The sequence below is a fragment of the Marmota monax genome, unplaced genomic scaffold (assembly GCF_021218885.2).
Source record: "Marmota monax isolate L192 unplaced genomic scaffold, Marmota_monax_Labrador192_F-V1.1 WCK01_AAM20220418_F8-fsc00079, whole genome shotgun sequence".
In the NCBI taxonomy this organism is placed as follows: domain Eukaryota; kingdom Metazoa; phylum Chordata; class Mammalia; order Rodentia; family Sciuridae; genus Marmota; species Marmota monax.
Genome location: NW_026694099.1, coordinates 1,070,187 through 1,082,586, shown reverse-complemented (window position 1 = coordinate 1,082,586; position 12,400 = coordinate 1,070,187). Strand labels below are relative to the sequence as shown.

Sequence of the window (12,400 nt, the reverse complement as noted above, 5' to 3'; positions counted from 1 at the left end):
TTGATATTAGGAATGTTCTGGTTTCATAAATAAATTGGGTAGTTTTCCATCTTTTTCTATGTTCAGAACAGTGCCTGCTTTTTCTATTCATTTTGACAGATAAATACCATATAATAGAGATGACAAGGAAGAAAATGCAAATTGGCACAGATTATTTTGCCTCAGTAACTCTGCCACTTTGTAGCTAGAGGACAGCTTTGATTGTGAAGAAGCAATTTGGAGCAGTAGGAGGGTCAAACCTGCTGTTATTGTGTTGTGGAAGAGTGTGGGGGGCTGGATAGGCACTGAGGTGAGCTAGGTGAACAGAGGTGGGTCTGGTGGAGAGGCAAGTACTGAGAGAGAAGGTGAGCACAACAAAAGATGAAAAGAGGCTTTACAATGGACTGGGGGTATTTACACAAAGACCCAAAAAATGGGGATCAGATAGAACTGGGCGTGAAGGCAAGGAATACTGGCGGGCTTGGTGGGAGAATTATCTGAGAATAAAGTACTCCTTCCCTTCCAAAAAATCTGTAATGCTGTCTGGCCTGTTGGTCACTGGCTCCTACTGGAAAAAGTAACCAAAGCATTTGCCCTCTGTGTGAATCTTCATCCCAGCAAAGGCCTACATTTTACAACAGTAATTCACATGCTTCAGAGTTCAGTGTGGAGGGCAGAGCAGACGGAAGCAGAGCATAAGATCAATGTCACCAACTTTGACTTAAAGCCTAGTACATGCAGCCAAGTCCTATAAGAGATTCTGTTTCTTTTTCCGTCTTTCCCTTCTTGCTTCTCTACAGCTCAGATAGGCAAACCCACACTTACATACTTTTTTTTTTTTTTAATAGCTTACAAAAGCTCTGTAGCAAAGAATGGGAGTAATGTGGTTTGGAATTACTGTGAACTGTTCAGCATGATGCTTGCCACATGGCTGAGGCCATTTTGAATGAAAAAACAAAGACAACACAGACAAATGAAATTCAGCCCATGTAAACTTACTTTGTCAGTTAAACTTTTTTTTTTTTTTTTGTAGATGGGCAGAATGCCTTTATTTTGTTTATTTTTTTTGTGATGCTGAGGATTGAACCCAATGGCTCACACATGCTTTAGGCAAGCACTCTGCCACTGAGCTACAGCCCCAGCCTGGCTCTTTCTTTTTTTAAGACAAATCCTTTTGAAAATTATTTTAACTGGTAGAAAAACTGACATAACTGTTTCATAGATTTCCTTCTTTTCCTCTCACAGGAATGGGTACTAACAACCAACAGAGCCACCAGTTTGACATCAGAAGTGAGCTGCCAGAAGCACAGATGGTCCACAACCCAGATAATTAGCATCTGAAGAAGAAACAACATGTAATAAGTCTTCTATGAATGTAGAATTGGGTTGGGCAAAACTCTGGCAAACATGCAGCAAGCCTCCTCATCAACTCCTTTTGACTTGTTAACACATCCACAGAGCACTCATCCACTTCCTGTGGGCAACTACCTACTGGAAAGACCTTCAGGAAAGAATTCCAAATATATTCTGTAGACACTCCACCCTAAAGGAGAGGACCATAACTCCCCTTTCCTTAGATATGGGACATACATAGTAACTTCCTTCCAAAGACTACAGTATGGAAAGTTGGGGTTAGGCAAGTGGGAAGGAGAGAATCACTTTGCAGTGGAGAAAGCTGACAAACTCTACTTCTGCCAGGTGATAAAAGTTAACATCAACAGTAATTGTCAGAGTCTGGCTGGGCACAAATAACCGAGCCACTCAAGCAGGAACAAACTTTATTTCCGAACTCCCCAAAACGCCACCCAGGAGGCCCTTCCAGGAACACCACACACCAACCAGAACTCCCTCCAGGGGAACTTCACCAACCAAGGTGAACTCCCCAGGAATCCCTGCGAGAACTCCAAAGTAGCAGGCAGTAGGGGGAGCCCAAGGCAGACAGCAGGGGTCTATATATAATTGAATACACAGCTTAACATAACCATCAACATCTCAGTGGCTCGCTGGCTTCACCTCTCAACCACTCCCTTCTGGCAAGATGCCATGCATCATCCGGACTGGGCTGTGGCCCTCAACAAGTCATAAATCATGGTGATTACTATCCAAGTACTTTGATATGATGTAATGAAAATGGCACTTTACCTCTCTGATCTTCCTTCCTAAAAACAGACAACCCCAGTCTAATCATGAGAAAAACATAAAATAAACTACGAAAGAGGGGCATCTTACAATATACCTCACCAGTACACATCAAAACTATCATCAAAAAAAAGGGACAGCTGAGAAATTGTCAAAGCCAATAGAAGCCTAAGGAGACATGACAACTAAATGTAACATAGTATCCTTCATGGAATCCTGGAGCAGAAAAAGATATGGTAACAACAATATAATAATAATTTTAAAATGGGACAAAAGCACCTCCAACCCCTTTGTAGTACATTTAGTTATTTGGTTTTCTAACTTTCATCCTCTTGGGGCACTTACATAGATATCCTCAAAGCATATCCTTTCCACACCCTTTCTGTGTTTCACAGGGCTCTGTCCCCCCCGGGGGCCACGATGATCATCCACTCTTATGGCTTCAAACTGCTTTTCCTCTGGAGACTTCCAAATCTTGTGTGATTCAGATCACTGTTCATGCAACTCTGTATTACACAGCGCCCCCTAGACGTTCAATTCAGCATATCCAAACCCAAACCCTGATTCTCCCTAAAACAGTACTCTAGTTTCTTGCCTGTGTTACTGTGCAGAAACCTGGGCATCCCCCTGACTTCTTTCTCTGGGCTCCCCGCTAGCCAGCCCCTGAATTCTATCAGCAATTCCTGTGTAGGGACTCCTGTACGTATTCTCCTCTGCAACCCCCACTACGGGCCCTCAACACCTGTGGGGCTCCCTGCCTTCAGGTGCTCCATTATCCTCTCTAGGTCTTTCCTAGCTTCATTCTTTTCCTCCTTTTCTGTGTCTCTAGCAGCTATTCACATGGAAAAAAACCCGAGTCCCCTCCAGGTAGTTCCACAAATCTTGTGCACTGTAATCCTTTGCCATGGATTCCCTTTCTTTATCTTGAAGTGTAAGTGTGTGTGTGTGTGTGTGTGTGTGTGTGTATGCGTGCGCGTGTGTTGTGTGTTTAGGTATTTATTTACATCTTGTGTTCGAGACAGAGAATCACTAGGAATTAGTGGCTAATTTACCGCAGTCTGTTTTAAAATGAAGCACATTAAAGGTGCAAATTCTAATTTAATTGTTCCAGCCACTAAACTCGTTTTCTGTGTTCAGATGGACTTAAGTAATGATACAAGAAACACCTTTGAAAGAAGTGCCAGGGAGAGCTCACCAATTTGAGACATGAAAATCAGAGCGTAAGAAGATAATGAAGGAATGATAAAAGAGAAAGAACGGGTGCATAGGGTTGCAATAAAGGAGTACCAGTCCCAACGAGCCAGCCAGGAGTCGAACCTGGAATCTTCTGATCCGTAGTCAGACGCGTTATCCATTGCGCCACTGGCCCCGAGACAATCGCGCTAGGCTCAGTGATGACACTTCAAGCTTACACTGCAGGGTTGCATGGGACGTGTAGTCTCATAGTGGGGTTCTACGGATACATGAGGCATTCTGGGAGACTGGAGCTCGTCACCGACGAGAAGCTGAGATTGGTGGATCTAAGGGAGCCACGCCGCACGTCACTGTGCAGCCCGCGGATTGGCGGGAGGAGCCGTCCCCTTCACCCCTCCGCCTCCTGCTCGGGAGCCGTGGACGACGCTCTGGTTGTTAAGGCGACTCGTCCCGCCTCCTGGGGACCTTTTTCCGCTTTGTGATTGGCTACTAGTATCAAGGAATCCCGGCGTGGACAGCGCGAGGGAAAAGATGGCGGCGATGGCGGTCGGTGGTGCTGGTGGGAGCCGCGTGTCCAGCGGGAGGGACCTGAATTGCGTCCCCGAAATAGCTGACACATTGGGGGCTGTGGCCAAGCAGGGGTGAGGGCCGGACCTCCGAGTGGAATGCGGGGTCCGAACTCGGGGACTGAGGAGGGCAGACTCTATCGGGGATGAGGGCATGAGAAACCATTACTACTTGAGGGGAGAATCCTCGACCCCAGGAACGCGAGGAAAGAAACTTATGGGGTGGAGGGTCACTGAATCCAAAAGTCGGGGGAGTTGTTGGGGAAACTCAAAAAGGGCGCACAGTCAATCTAGGGAGGTTGAGATTATTGTTTGGGAGTGGGAGGAAGTGTTGGGGGTAAGGGAGAGAAGAGGTTAATCTTTAGTGGGGAGGCATGGGCAGTACTGGGGCAAATCTGAACGTGATAGTCCTGGAAGGCAAGTGACATCAGGAAAGAAAGAATGCTGCTTTGCGTAGATTTCCATCTTTTCTTCTTATTCATCTTTTCCTTGTTTGTGTTTCTGGAAAAGTTGAGGCACAATGCAGCCCCAAGGTGGGCTGAACTCAGCAACCCAGAGGGGTGAATGATGGCAGCTGCAAAGGCTGTGCAAAAGCATGATAGTCTAAACCCAGTTACTTGGATCTCTGGGCACTGCTGTTCACATTACATGATGATTCTGGGTCTGTCGTGGTTGTAGGTTTGATTTCCTCTGCATGCCTGTCTTCCACCCGCGTTTCAAGAGGGAGTTCACTCAGGAACCTGCTAAGAATCGGCCTGGCCCCCAGACACGATCAGACCTACTGCTGTCAGGAAGGGGTAGGGACCATCCCCTATGTCCTTTAATTATTAGAGGCAGTGACAACTTATGCTTTATCAGGGCCCTCAGACTCTTCCTTTTCTGACTTGGATATATTGGTTAGTCCTGGGATATAGAGAACTCTTGTTTTCTCCTTGTCTGCTTGCTAAAAGCCTTAGTTCCCTATTCTGCATCAGGCTATCCCATATCTATGATAGCAAAAGTCTCTCATCTCTACTCTGTTCCCTGCTAAGAACTAGAAATTGAAAAAGTGCTGAACCTTATTTAGTCTTTGTCTTTCTTGGATGGGGGAGTGCAGACTGGAATACGCTAATTGTGGGAAAGCTTTCCCCATGGATTCATCCAGACTCCAAAGTGGAGAAGATCCGCAGGAACTCTGAGGCGGTAAGACTTTTGAACTCTCCACAGAATCTTTCTAAAGATTAGTAGGTCTCTCATGAAGCTGGGAAGGGAGAGTAATCCCTCACCCCATAGCCTGGCATATCAAGGTAAATCAACAGATACAGTACAATAAAAACTATTTGGTTGTTATCTCTTAACCTTTTACTCTTGATCTCCATTCTAGGCTATGTTACAGGAGCTGAATTTTGGGGCATATCTGGGTCTTCCAGCTTTCCTGCTGCCCCTTAATCAGGAAGATAATACAAACCTGGCCAGAGTTTTGACCAACCACATCCACACTGGCCACCATTCCTCCATGGTATGGCTGTGGGGCTCTTTTCTTGCTGCATATCATGCCAGTCAGGCTGTACTAAGTACCTTCCAGTGCCCAGCTGTTCAGTGGTGTACTGGGCAGATTTGAAATGTCATTTGCTCTCCCTAACCCCTATCAAAGAATATATAGGGCCGGGGGTGTAGCTTAGTGGTCAGCTGCTTGCCTAGCATTTGCAAGGCCCTAGATTTGATCTCCAGTCCTTAAAATGATATAGAAGCCTATAGTTAATCATTTCCATAAATAAAAGACAAGGCAGATTTTTGTACATATAAGAATACGGGGGCTGTGGCTCAGTGGTAGCGCACTTGCCTAGCAAGTGTGAGGCACTGGGTTCGATTCTCAGCACCACATATAAAATAAATAAATAAATTAAAGTCTATCAACAGCTAAAAAATATTAAAGAAAAAAAAAAGAATATGTACAAGATACAGGCTGGAGTTGTGGCACAGAGGTAGAACGCTTGCCTAGCATGCACAAGGCATTGGGTTTGATCCCCAGCACCACATTAAAAAAAAAAACTAACCAAAATAAAGGTATTGTGTCCATCTACAACTAAATATTTTAATATATGTACAAGATACAGACATAATCATAAATTGGGAAAGGCTTACAAGGGGATTAATTTGCAATCTGAATCTTTTTAATTGGGGGAAACTTTCTGGACATGATTAATTCAAAACAAAGTTCTAAAAGGCTACCTGTTCATGTGCAGTTCTGGATGCGGGTACCCTTGGTGGCACCAGAGGACCTGAGAGATGATATAATTGAGAATGCACCAACTACACACACAGAAGAGTACAGTGGAGAGGAGAAGACTTGGATGTGGTATGTCTCCTTTGCTGCTGTATCAGGGCAAAGTACAGGATGAGAGGAAGTACGGGGTGGAACTAATAAGAGTTCTCCTTGAGCTATGGTGATCGGTAGGCCATATGCATTTGATAGTATTTTTCTGTATTTGACTCTGGACAGGTGGCACAACTTCCGGACTTTATGTGACTATAGCAAGAGGATTGCAGTAGGTAAGTCCATAAGGATCCTGGGATGGTATGACCTCCTGAGAATAAAAGTCAACATTATCATGTATACTGAGCATTTTGATTACTTTCCCTGTGCCTCAATCTGCCTTGTACTTGTGAAAAGGAAACAAATCCTGTACAAAGGAGCAAGGAAAGGCTTTTGACTGGCAGTGGTTGATAGGTCTCTTTCTTCCCTTGTGTAGCTCTTGAAATTGGGGCTGACCTGCCCTCTAATCATGTCATTGATCGTTGGCTTGGGGAGCCCATCAAAGCAGCCATTCTCCCTACTAGCATTTTCCTGACCAACAAGAAGGGATTTCCTGTTCTTTCTAAGGTGCACCAGAGGTTGATATTCCGGCTCCTCAAGGTGGGTGAAACAGATCTAGAGGTGGTCTAGCTTGACTATATATGTAAGCTGCTTTCCCTCTCCCCCAACCCCTATGGGGCTGTTTTCTTCTCTGGTTTCTGGAGAATAATTTCAGTTAAGAAAAAAAAAAAAAGGACAAATGTCAGTAAGAACCCCAGAAACTTTTCAAAAGGAGCAAGACCTCATGAGAACTTTGCAGAAATTTTCATTTAGGAAGTTACACAGCAAGGATCCATGTGGCCCTTTGAGCCAGTATGATACTTAATATACTATAAAATGGCTTTGTAATTTTATTGATGATTTTGCTTCTTTTGTTGGTATTAGGGCAGATATTTGAGAACTGTTGGTCTGTCCTTATTTCATAATAGGGCTCTTTGGCCATAAACCACAATATCCCAGAATCTTGGTTTGATGGCTGTATCTAATGATCTGACTTCTCTCATAGTTGGAGGTGCAGTTCATCATCACAGGCACCAACCACCACTCAGAGAAGGAGTTTTGCTCTTACCTCCAGTACTTGGAATACTTAAGCCAGAACCGCCCTCCACCCAATGCCTATGAACTCTTTGCCAAGGGCTATGAAGACTATCTGCAGTCCCCACTCCAGGTGGGTTTGGGATGCATTGACAGGCAGGTGGTGGGGTAGAAAATATCTTAATACTAGATACCTCCAAATCCTACCAAAACTCATGAGACAGTGGGAAGTTTTTGATGTTTGGGTGCATCATCTTGCCAGAAACTGGCTAACTTACTTTGTCTTTTTCCTCTCATTTGTCAGCCACTAATGGATAATCTAGAATCTCAGACATATGAAGTATTTGAAAAGGATCCTATCAAATACTCCCAGTACCAGCAGGTACAGTGTGGGCCCAGGTTGGAAAGCACAGGGCCTGGATGACCTCGGTGAGGATGGGATTATAGCCATGAGGTCTTCTCTTCTTCTCCCAGGCCATCTATAAATGTCTGCTAGACCGAGTACCGGAAGAGGAGAAGGATACCAACGTCCAGTGAGTGTTCTCCCTGCAGTCCCAGGTTCTTTCGCGCCTTTTCTCTATATGCCAAATCTGCTTGACTCTTCTCCTTTCTTAGGGTTCTAATGGTGCTGGGAGCAGGCCGGGGTCCCCTGGTGAATGCTTCCCTGCGGGCAGCCAAGCAGGCTGACCGGCGGATAAAGCTGTACGCTGTGGAGAAGAACCCAAATGCTGTGGTGACGTGAGTAGCATCCTGCTTGCTGGGAAGTTTGTTCCTGTTGGCAGGTTTCCGTAAGAACTATCATCACTGGCATCATCTCTTGTTTCAGGCTAGAGAACTGGCAGTTTGAAGAATGGGGAAGCCAAGTGACAGTAGTCTCATCAGACATGCGGGAATGGGTGGCTCCAGAGAAAGCAGACATCATTGTCAGTGAGCTTCTGGGTTCCTTTGCTGACAATGAACTGTCACCTGAGTGCCTGGATGGAGCACAGCACTTTCTGAAAGGTGCCTCCAAATTGGGTTGTATGAGGTGTTTGATGGTGGGTGGGGCAGCAACCTGGAGAACATTGCAGAATTTAGGGGAAGGTGGTTGGACTTGGATCAAATCATGATTTGATCCATATGAGTGAGCTACTACTCACTGCCTATGTGCCCTTAGCAAATAAAATCATCTCTCTGAGAGATTTGTAAAATAAGAGTAGTAGACTATAGAGTAGAGATTCTTTACCTGAGGTCAATGGACTCCTTTGAGATATGGTATAATATGTACATTGGGCTTGATTTCATCAGGAATTTTTGTTGTTGTTGTTGTTTGTTTTTGTGGTGCTGGGGATTGAACCCAGGTCCTCGTGCATGTGAGGCAAGCACTCTACCTCAGCCCATCATCAGGAATTTTTGTGGAACTTTGTGACTCCCCAAAAGTTCACAACCACAACCTAAGAATATAGTCATGTATCACATAATGTTTCCATCAACAAGGATTGCATAGATGAGGTAGTCTCATAAGATTATGTCACCTAGTGATTTCATAGCCATCTTAGTTTGTGTAAGTACGCTCTATCACATTCACACAATGACAAAAATCACCCAGTAGTACATCTCAGAACTTGTTATTAATGCATGACTGTATCTTAGGTTTCTTCAATTTTAATCTGTGACTCTATGAATTAACCTAGAAATAGAATCCCTCATGATGATAAGTTAGGAATAGGCCAGTCTGTGAATGTGACAGTATCAAGCTGTCTTCCTGTCATGGCAATGGCACCCTTCTATGAGTTTTGATGTGGGAAGTTTGAACCTTTGATTAGTGTAGATATATACCATTTACCTACTTTGACCTTCCTGCTGTGCAGATGATGGTGTGAGCATCCCTGGGGAGTACACCTCTTTTTTGGCTCCCATCTCCTCCTCCAAGCTGTACAATGAAGTCCGAGCCTGTCGGGAAAAGGACCGTGACCCCGAGGTAAAAAACTATTCTCTTCTGGAAGGAAGTGATACTCTTTAGTACTGTTTTCTTCCAATGGAAAAGATGAAGTGATGAAAGAGAAGTTGGGGATGGAGGAAAGTGGTTGAAGTAAAACTTATCTTTTTCTGTGTCCCTGGGTCTTTAGCCTTTTTCCCCAGGGAAGTAGGGGTCTCTTGTCTTCTCCAGCTCTTGCTTTCTCTCTCTCACTTGGGACAGGCCCAGTTTGAGATGCCTTATGTGGTACGGCTGCACAACTTTCACCAGCTGTCTGCGCCCCAGCCCTGTTTCACCTTCAGCCATCCCAACAGAGGTAGGTTCCTGCATGGTTAGCTCACCCACCCTCCTGCTTTCTCCACTTGCTCTCTTAAGTCTGCCCTATCTAGGTTTCCCTTCTGGGTCTTCTCATGCTTTAGTCCAAGTTTTCCAGGACTTCTGACTCCTCATCACCCCCATAATCTTTCCTATCAGATCCTATGATTGACAACAACCGTTACTGTACCTTGGAGTTTCCTGTGGAAGTGAACACTGTGCTACATGGGTTTGCAGGCTACTTTGAGACTGTGCTTTATCAGGACATCACTCTGAGTGAGTGTCTGGGTACTAGGGTATTAGGTTGTGCTGTCTGGGGAGTTTGTGTACATGTCTCTTTTTTTTTAGAGTGAGAGAGAATTTTTTAATATTTATTTTTTAATTTTCGGCGGACACAACATCTTTGTTTGTTTGTATGTGGTGCTGAGGATCGAACCCGGGCCGCACGCATGCCAGGCGAGCGCGCTACCGTTTGAGCCACATCCCCAGCCCTACATGTCTCATTTAGATTCATAGTAATCCCCAGAGTCAGTGGAAATCTTTGATTACTTGTTTCCATGATCATAGAAGAGACACTTTTCAACTTCAGCAAAAGGCATAGTCATGTATATATCAATTGTTTTCTTTATTTTGTTGGCACAGGTATTCGTCCAGAGACTCACTCTCCTGGGATGTTTTCATGGTTTCCCATCCTATTCCCCATTAAGGTAGGAATTGCTGTTAAAACTTTGTAGGGCCACGTATAGTGGGGCATACCTGTAATCCTAGTAACTCGGGGTGCTGAGGCTGGAGGACTGCAAGTTCAAGACAGTCTTAGCATCTTAGTGAAACCCTCTTTAAAAAAAAAAAAAAAAAAAAGAGGCTGGGAGGCTGGGGATATTAACTCAGTGGTAGAGTTCGCTAGGTTTAATTCCCAGTCCTGGGAGGCATTGGGGGAGGGGGGAGACTAGGTTAAGGAGTAATTTCTGCCATTGGTGCTTGCTTCTTTCCTTTTCTCAGGATGATATTTGCTATGACCTATGTTGTGTTGTTCTGGTCCTCGTAGGGTTATCTGCAGTATCCTTCAACCTGGCCTTCCCGCATCTACTCTGGCTTCTCTTTTATTCTCTACCTTAAAGCAAGAGTCATGTTTTAAAAACTCAAATCTGATTTTATTGTTCTCCTGTTTAAAACACTTAAATGCCTTTTTACTGCCCTATAGGATAAAGGTCAGAATCTGAAACTGCTTGTAAGAGTTGGTATGATTTAGTTTTTGGCTACCTTTTCAGCTGCTGTTTCCTGGCTCCCACTGCCTCAGCCCTATGTACCTTTTTTTGTTTATTTCTCTAATATTCCTTCTTTCCTGCCTCAGGTTTTCACATCTCTTTTCTTTGCCTTGCTCATCTTTTCACCCATCTTTCAGATCTACTTGAATATTTCATGTGTCAGATAAAACTCCCTGGCCTCCTAGGTTATTACCACCCCCCACCTTTTTTTTTTTTTTTTTTTAAGTACTGGGGATTGAACCCAGGGGCACTCTATTGCTGAGCTATGTCCCCTGCCCTTTTTATTTTTAGACAGAGTCTCACTAAATTGCCCAGGCTGGCCTTGAACTTGCTATCCTATCTCAGCCTTCTGAGCCTTACAGGTGTACATTGTATACCACTGTGCCCAGTAGCATTCTTTCATAGATGCTTTCTGGCACCCTGTACACATTCACAGCACTCATCCAACCTTTATTTATTCAATATCTCCACCGGTAATTGTTTATTCAATGTTCAATTGTTCTGTATTCTGATAGATTTCAAATAAGTTTTATGAGGATTGGAATGGCTTACTGTGTCATTTACCACACCTACCCTGATAAATTACCACTTAAAATTCATTAGCTCTACCCTGAACCTTCTTTTCTTTCTTCTTACAGCAGCCCATTACGGTGCGTGAAGGCCAGACCATCTGTGTGCGTTTCTGGAGATGCAGCAATTCCAAGAAGGTGTGGTATGAGTGGGCTGTGACAGCACCAGTCTGTTCTGCTATTCACAACCCCACAGGTCGCTCATATACTATTGGCCTCTAGCCCTGTGTGCAAGAGTCTAGAGCCTTGGAAGCAGCTCTGGGTTCTCCTATAGCACAGAAGGTGCCGTACATCTGTGGGTGCAGTACATCTACGAATTCTTTGTCCATCAGAGGAGCATTTCCATTTGTTTACCTACTTTATATCAAGGTGGGCAAGGGATTAAAAATTGCAGAGCCCAAGTCACCAATCTGTGAAGACGTCAGACCAGGGTGTGTGAAATTAGTAGTGCTGGATTTGAAGTTACATCAACAAACATTCAGCTTCAAGAGCTTCGTGGAATAGCCCTGAGAACATGTGGATTAAACAAATTTTCAGCTCTTCCCTGCCTTCTCTATTCCTGTTTTGATGGTTTTGTGTAAGAGGAAGTACAAATAAAGTGAAGTTATGGCCCTTTCCTGCTCTACCCTCCTACCCCCAGCCTCTGTTTTCCCATACCTCACTCAGATGCAGGCATAATCAGATCTGTCCCATTATCCTAAGATCCAAAGGGGTCTAGCTTTATTCTCCACTAAAGAAGCTGAGTGAGAGCTGGGGGTGGAGCTCAGTGGAGCATTTGTCTAGAGTACATGAAGCCCTGAGTTCCATCCCTGGCACCACAAGAAATAACAAAACCCTCAAATGCTAAGTGGTTACATTTGGACTCCTACATATAGTCCTTTCTGATTAGCTACAGGGAGTTCTTGCCACTAAGACCTGGGGTTAGGTTTTTCTCTGGGGAGGAGGCATAGTTCACCACCTTGGAAAAACATGAAGGCTTCTGCCTTCCTGAGCTGCTGCATTGCCAGCTCCTTTTGTTACCTCTTGGGAGAAGAGACACTGAAAGC

The 12,400-nt window shown here is 44.5% G+C and overlaps 1 protein-coding gene and 1 non-coding gene across 3 annotated transcripts; one reads left to right on the top strand and one right to left on the bottom strand.

The window, feature by feature from the left end:
- Positions 1–3,414: 3,414 nt before the first annotated feature.
- On the bottom strand, positions 3,415–3,487 carry Trnar-acg (transfer RNA arginine (anticodon ACG)). The gene has a single exon. It is a non-coding gene; the product is annotated as a tRNA-Arg (tRNA).
- A 311-nt stretch (positions 3,488–3,798) lies between these two features.
- Positions 3,799–11,979, top strand: Prmt5 (protein arginine methyltransferase 5). 2 transcript variants are annotated; one of them, XM_046465324.2, is made up of 17 exons: positions 3,799–3,953; positions 4,557–4,675; positions 4,975–5,060; positions 5,242–5,376; positions 6,104–6,216; positions 6,361–6,410; positions 6,611–6,774; positions 7,220–7,381; positions 7,553–7,630; positions 7,723–7,781; positions 7,864–7,986; positions 8,075–8,250; positions 9,099–9,208; positions 9,428–9,521; positions 9,680–9,796; positions 10,163–10,227; positions 11,424–11,979. In XM_046465324.2, the coding sequence occupies exons 1-17, from the start codon at positions 3,844–3,846 to the stop codon at positions 11,574–11,576; spliced, it is 1,914 nt and encodes a 637-aa protein (XP_046321280.1). In that variant the 5' UTR covers positions 3,799–3,843; the 3' UTR covers positions 11,577–11,979. The 2 variants fall into 2 exon arrangements, with proteins under 2 accessions (XP_046321280.1, XP_046321281.1); XM_046465325.2 differs by lacking the exon at positions 4,557–4,675 and having other exon boundaries at positions 3,828–3,953.
- Positions 11,980–12,400: the final 421 nt, after the last annotated feature.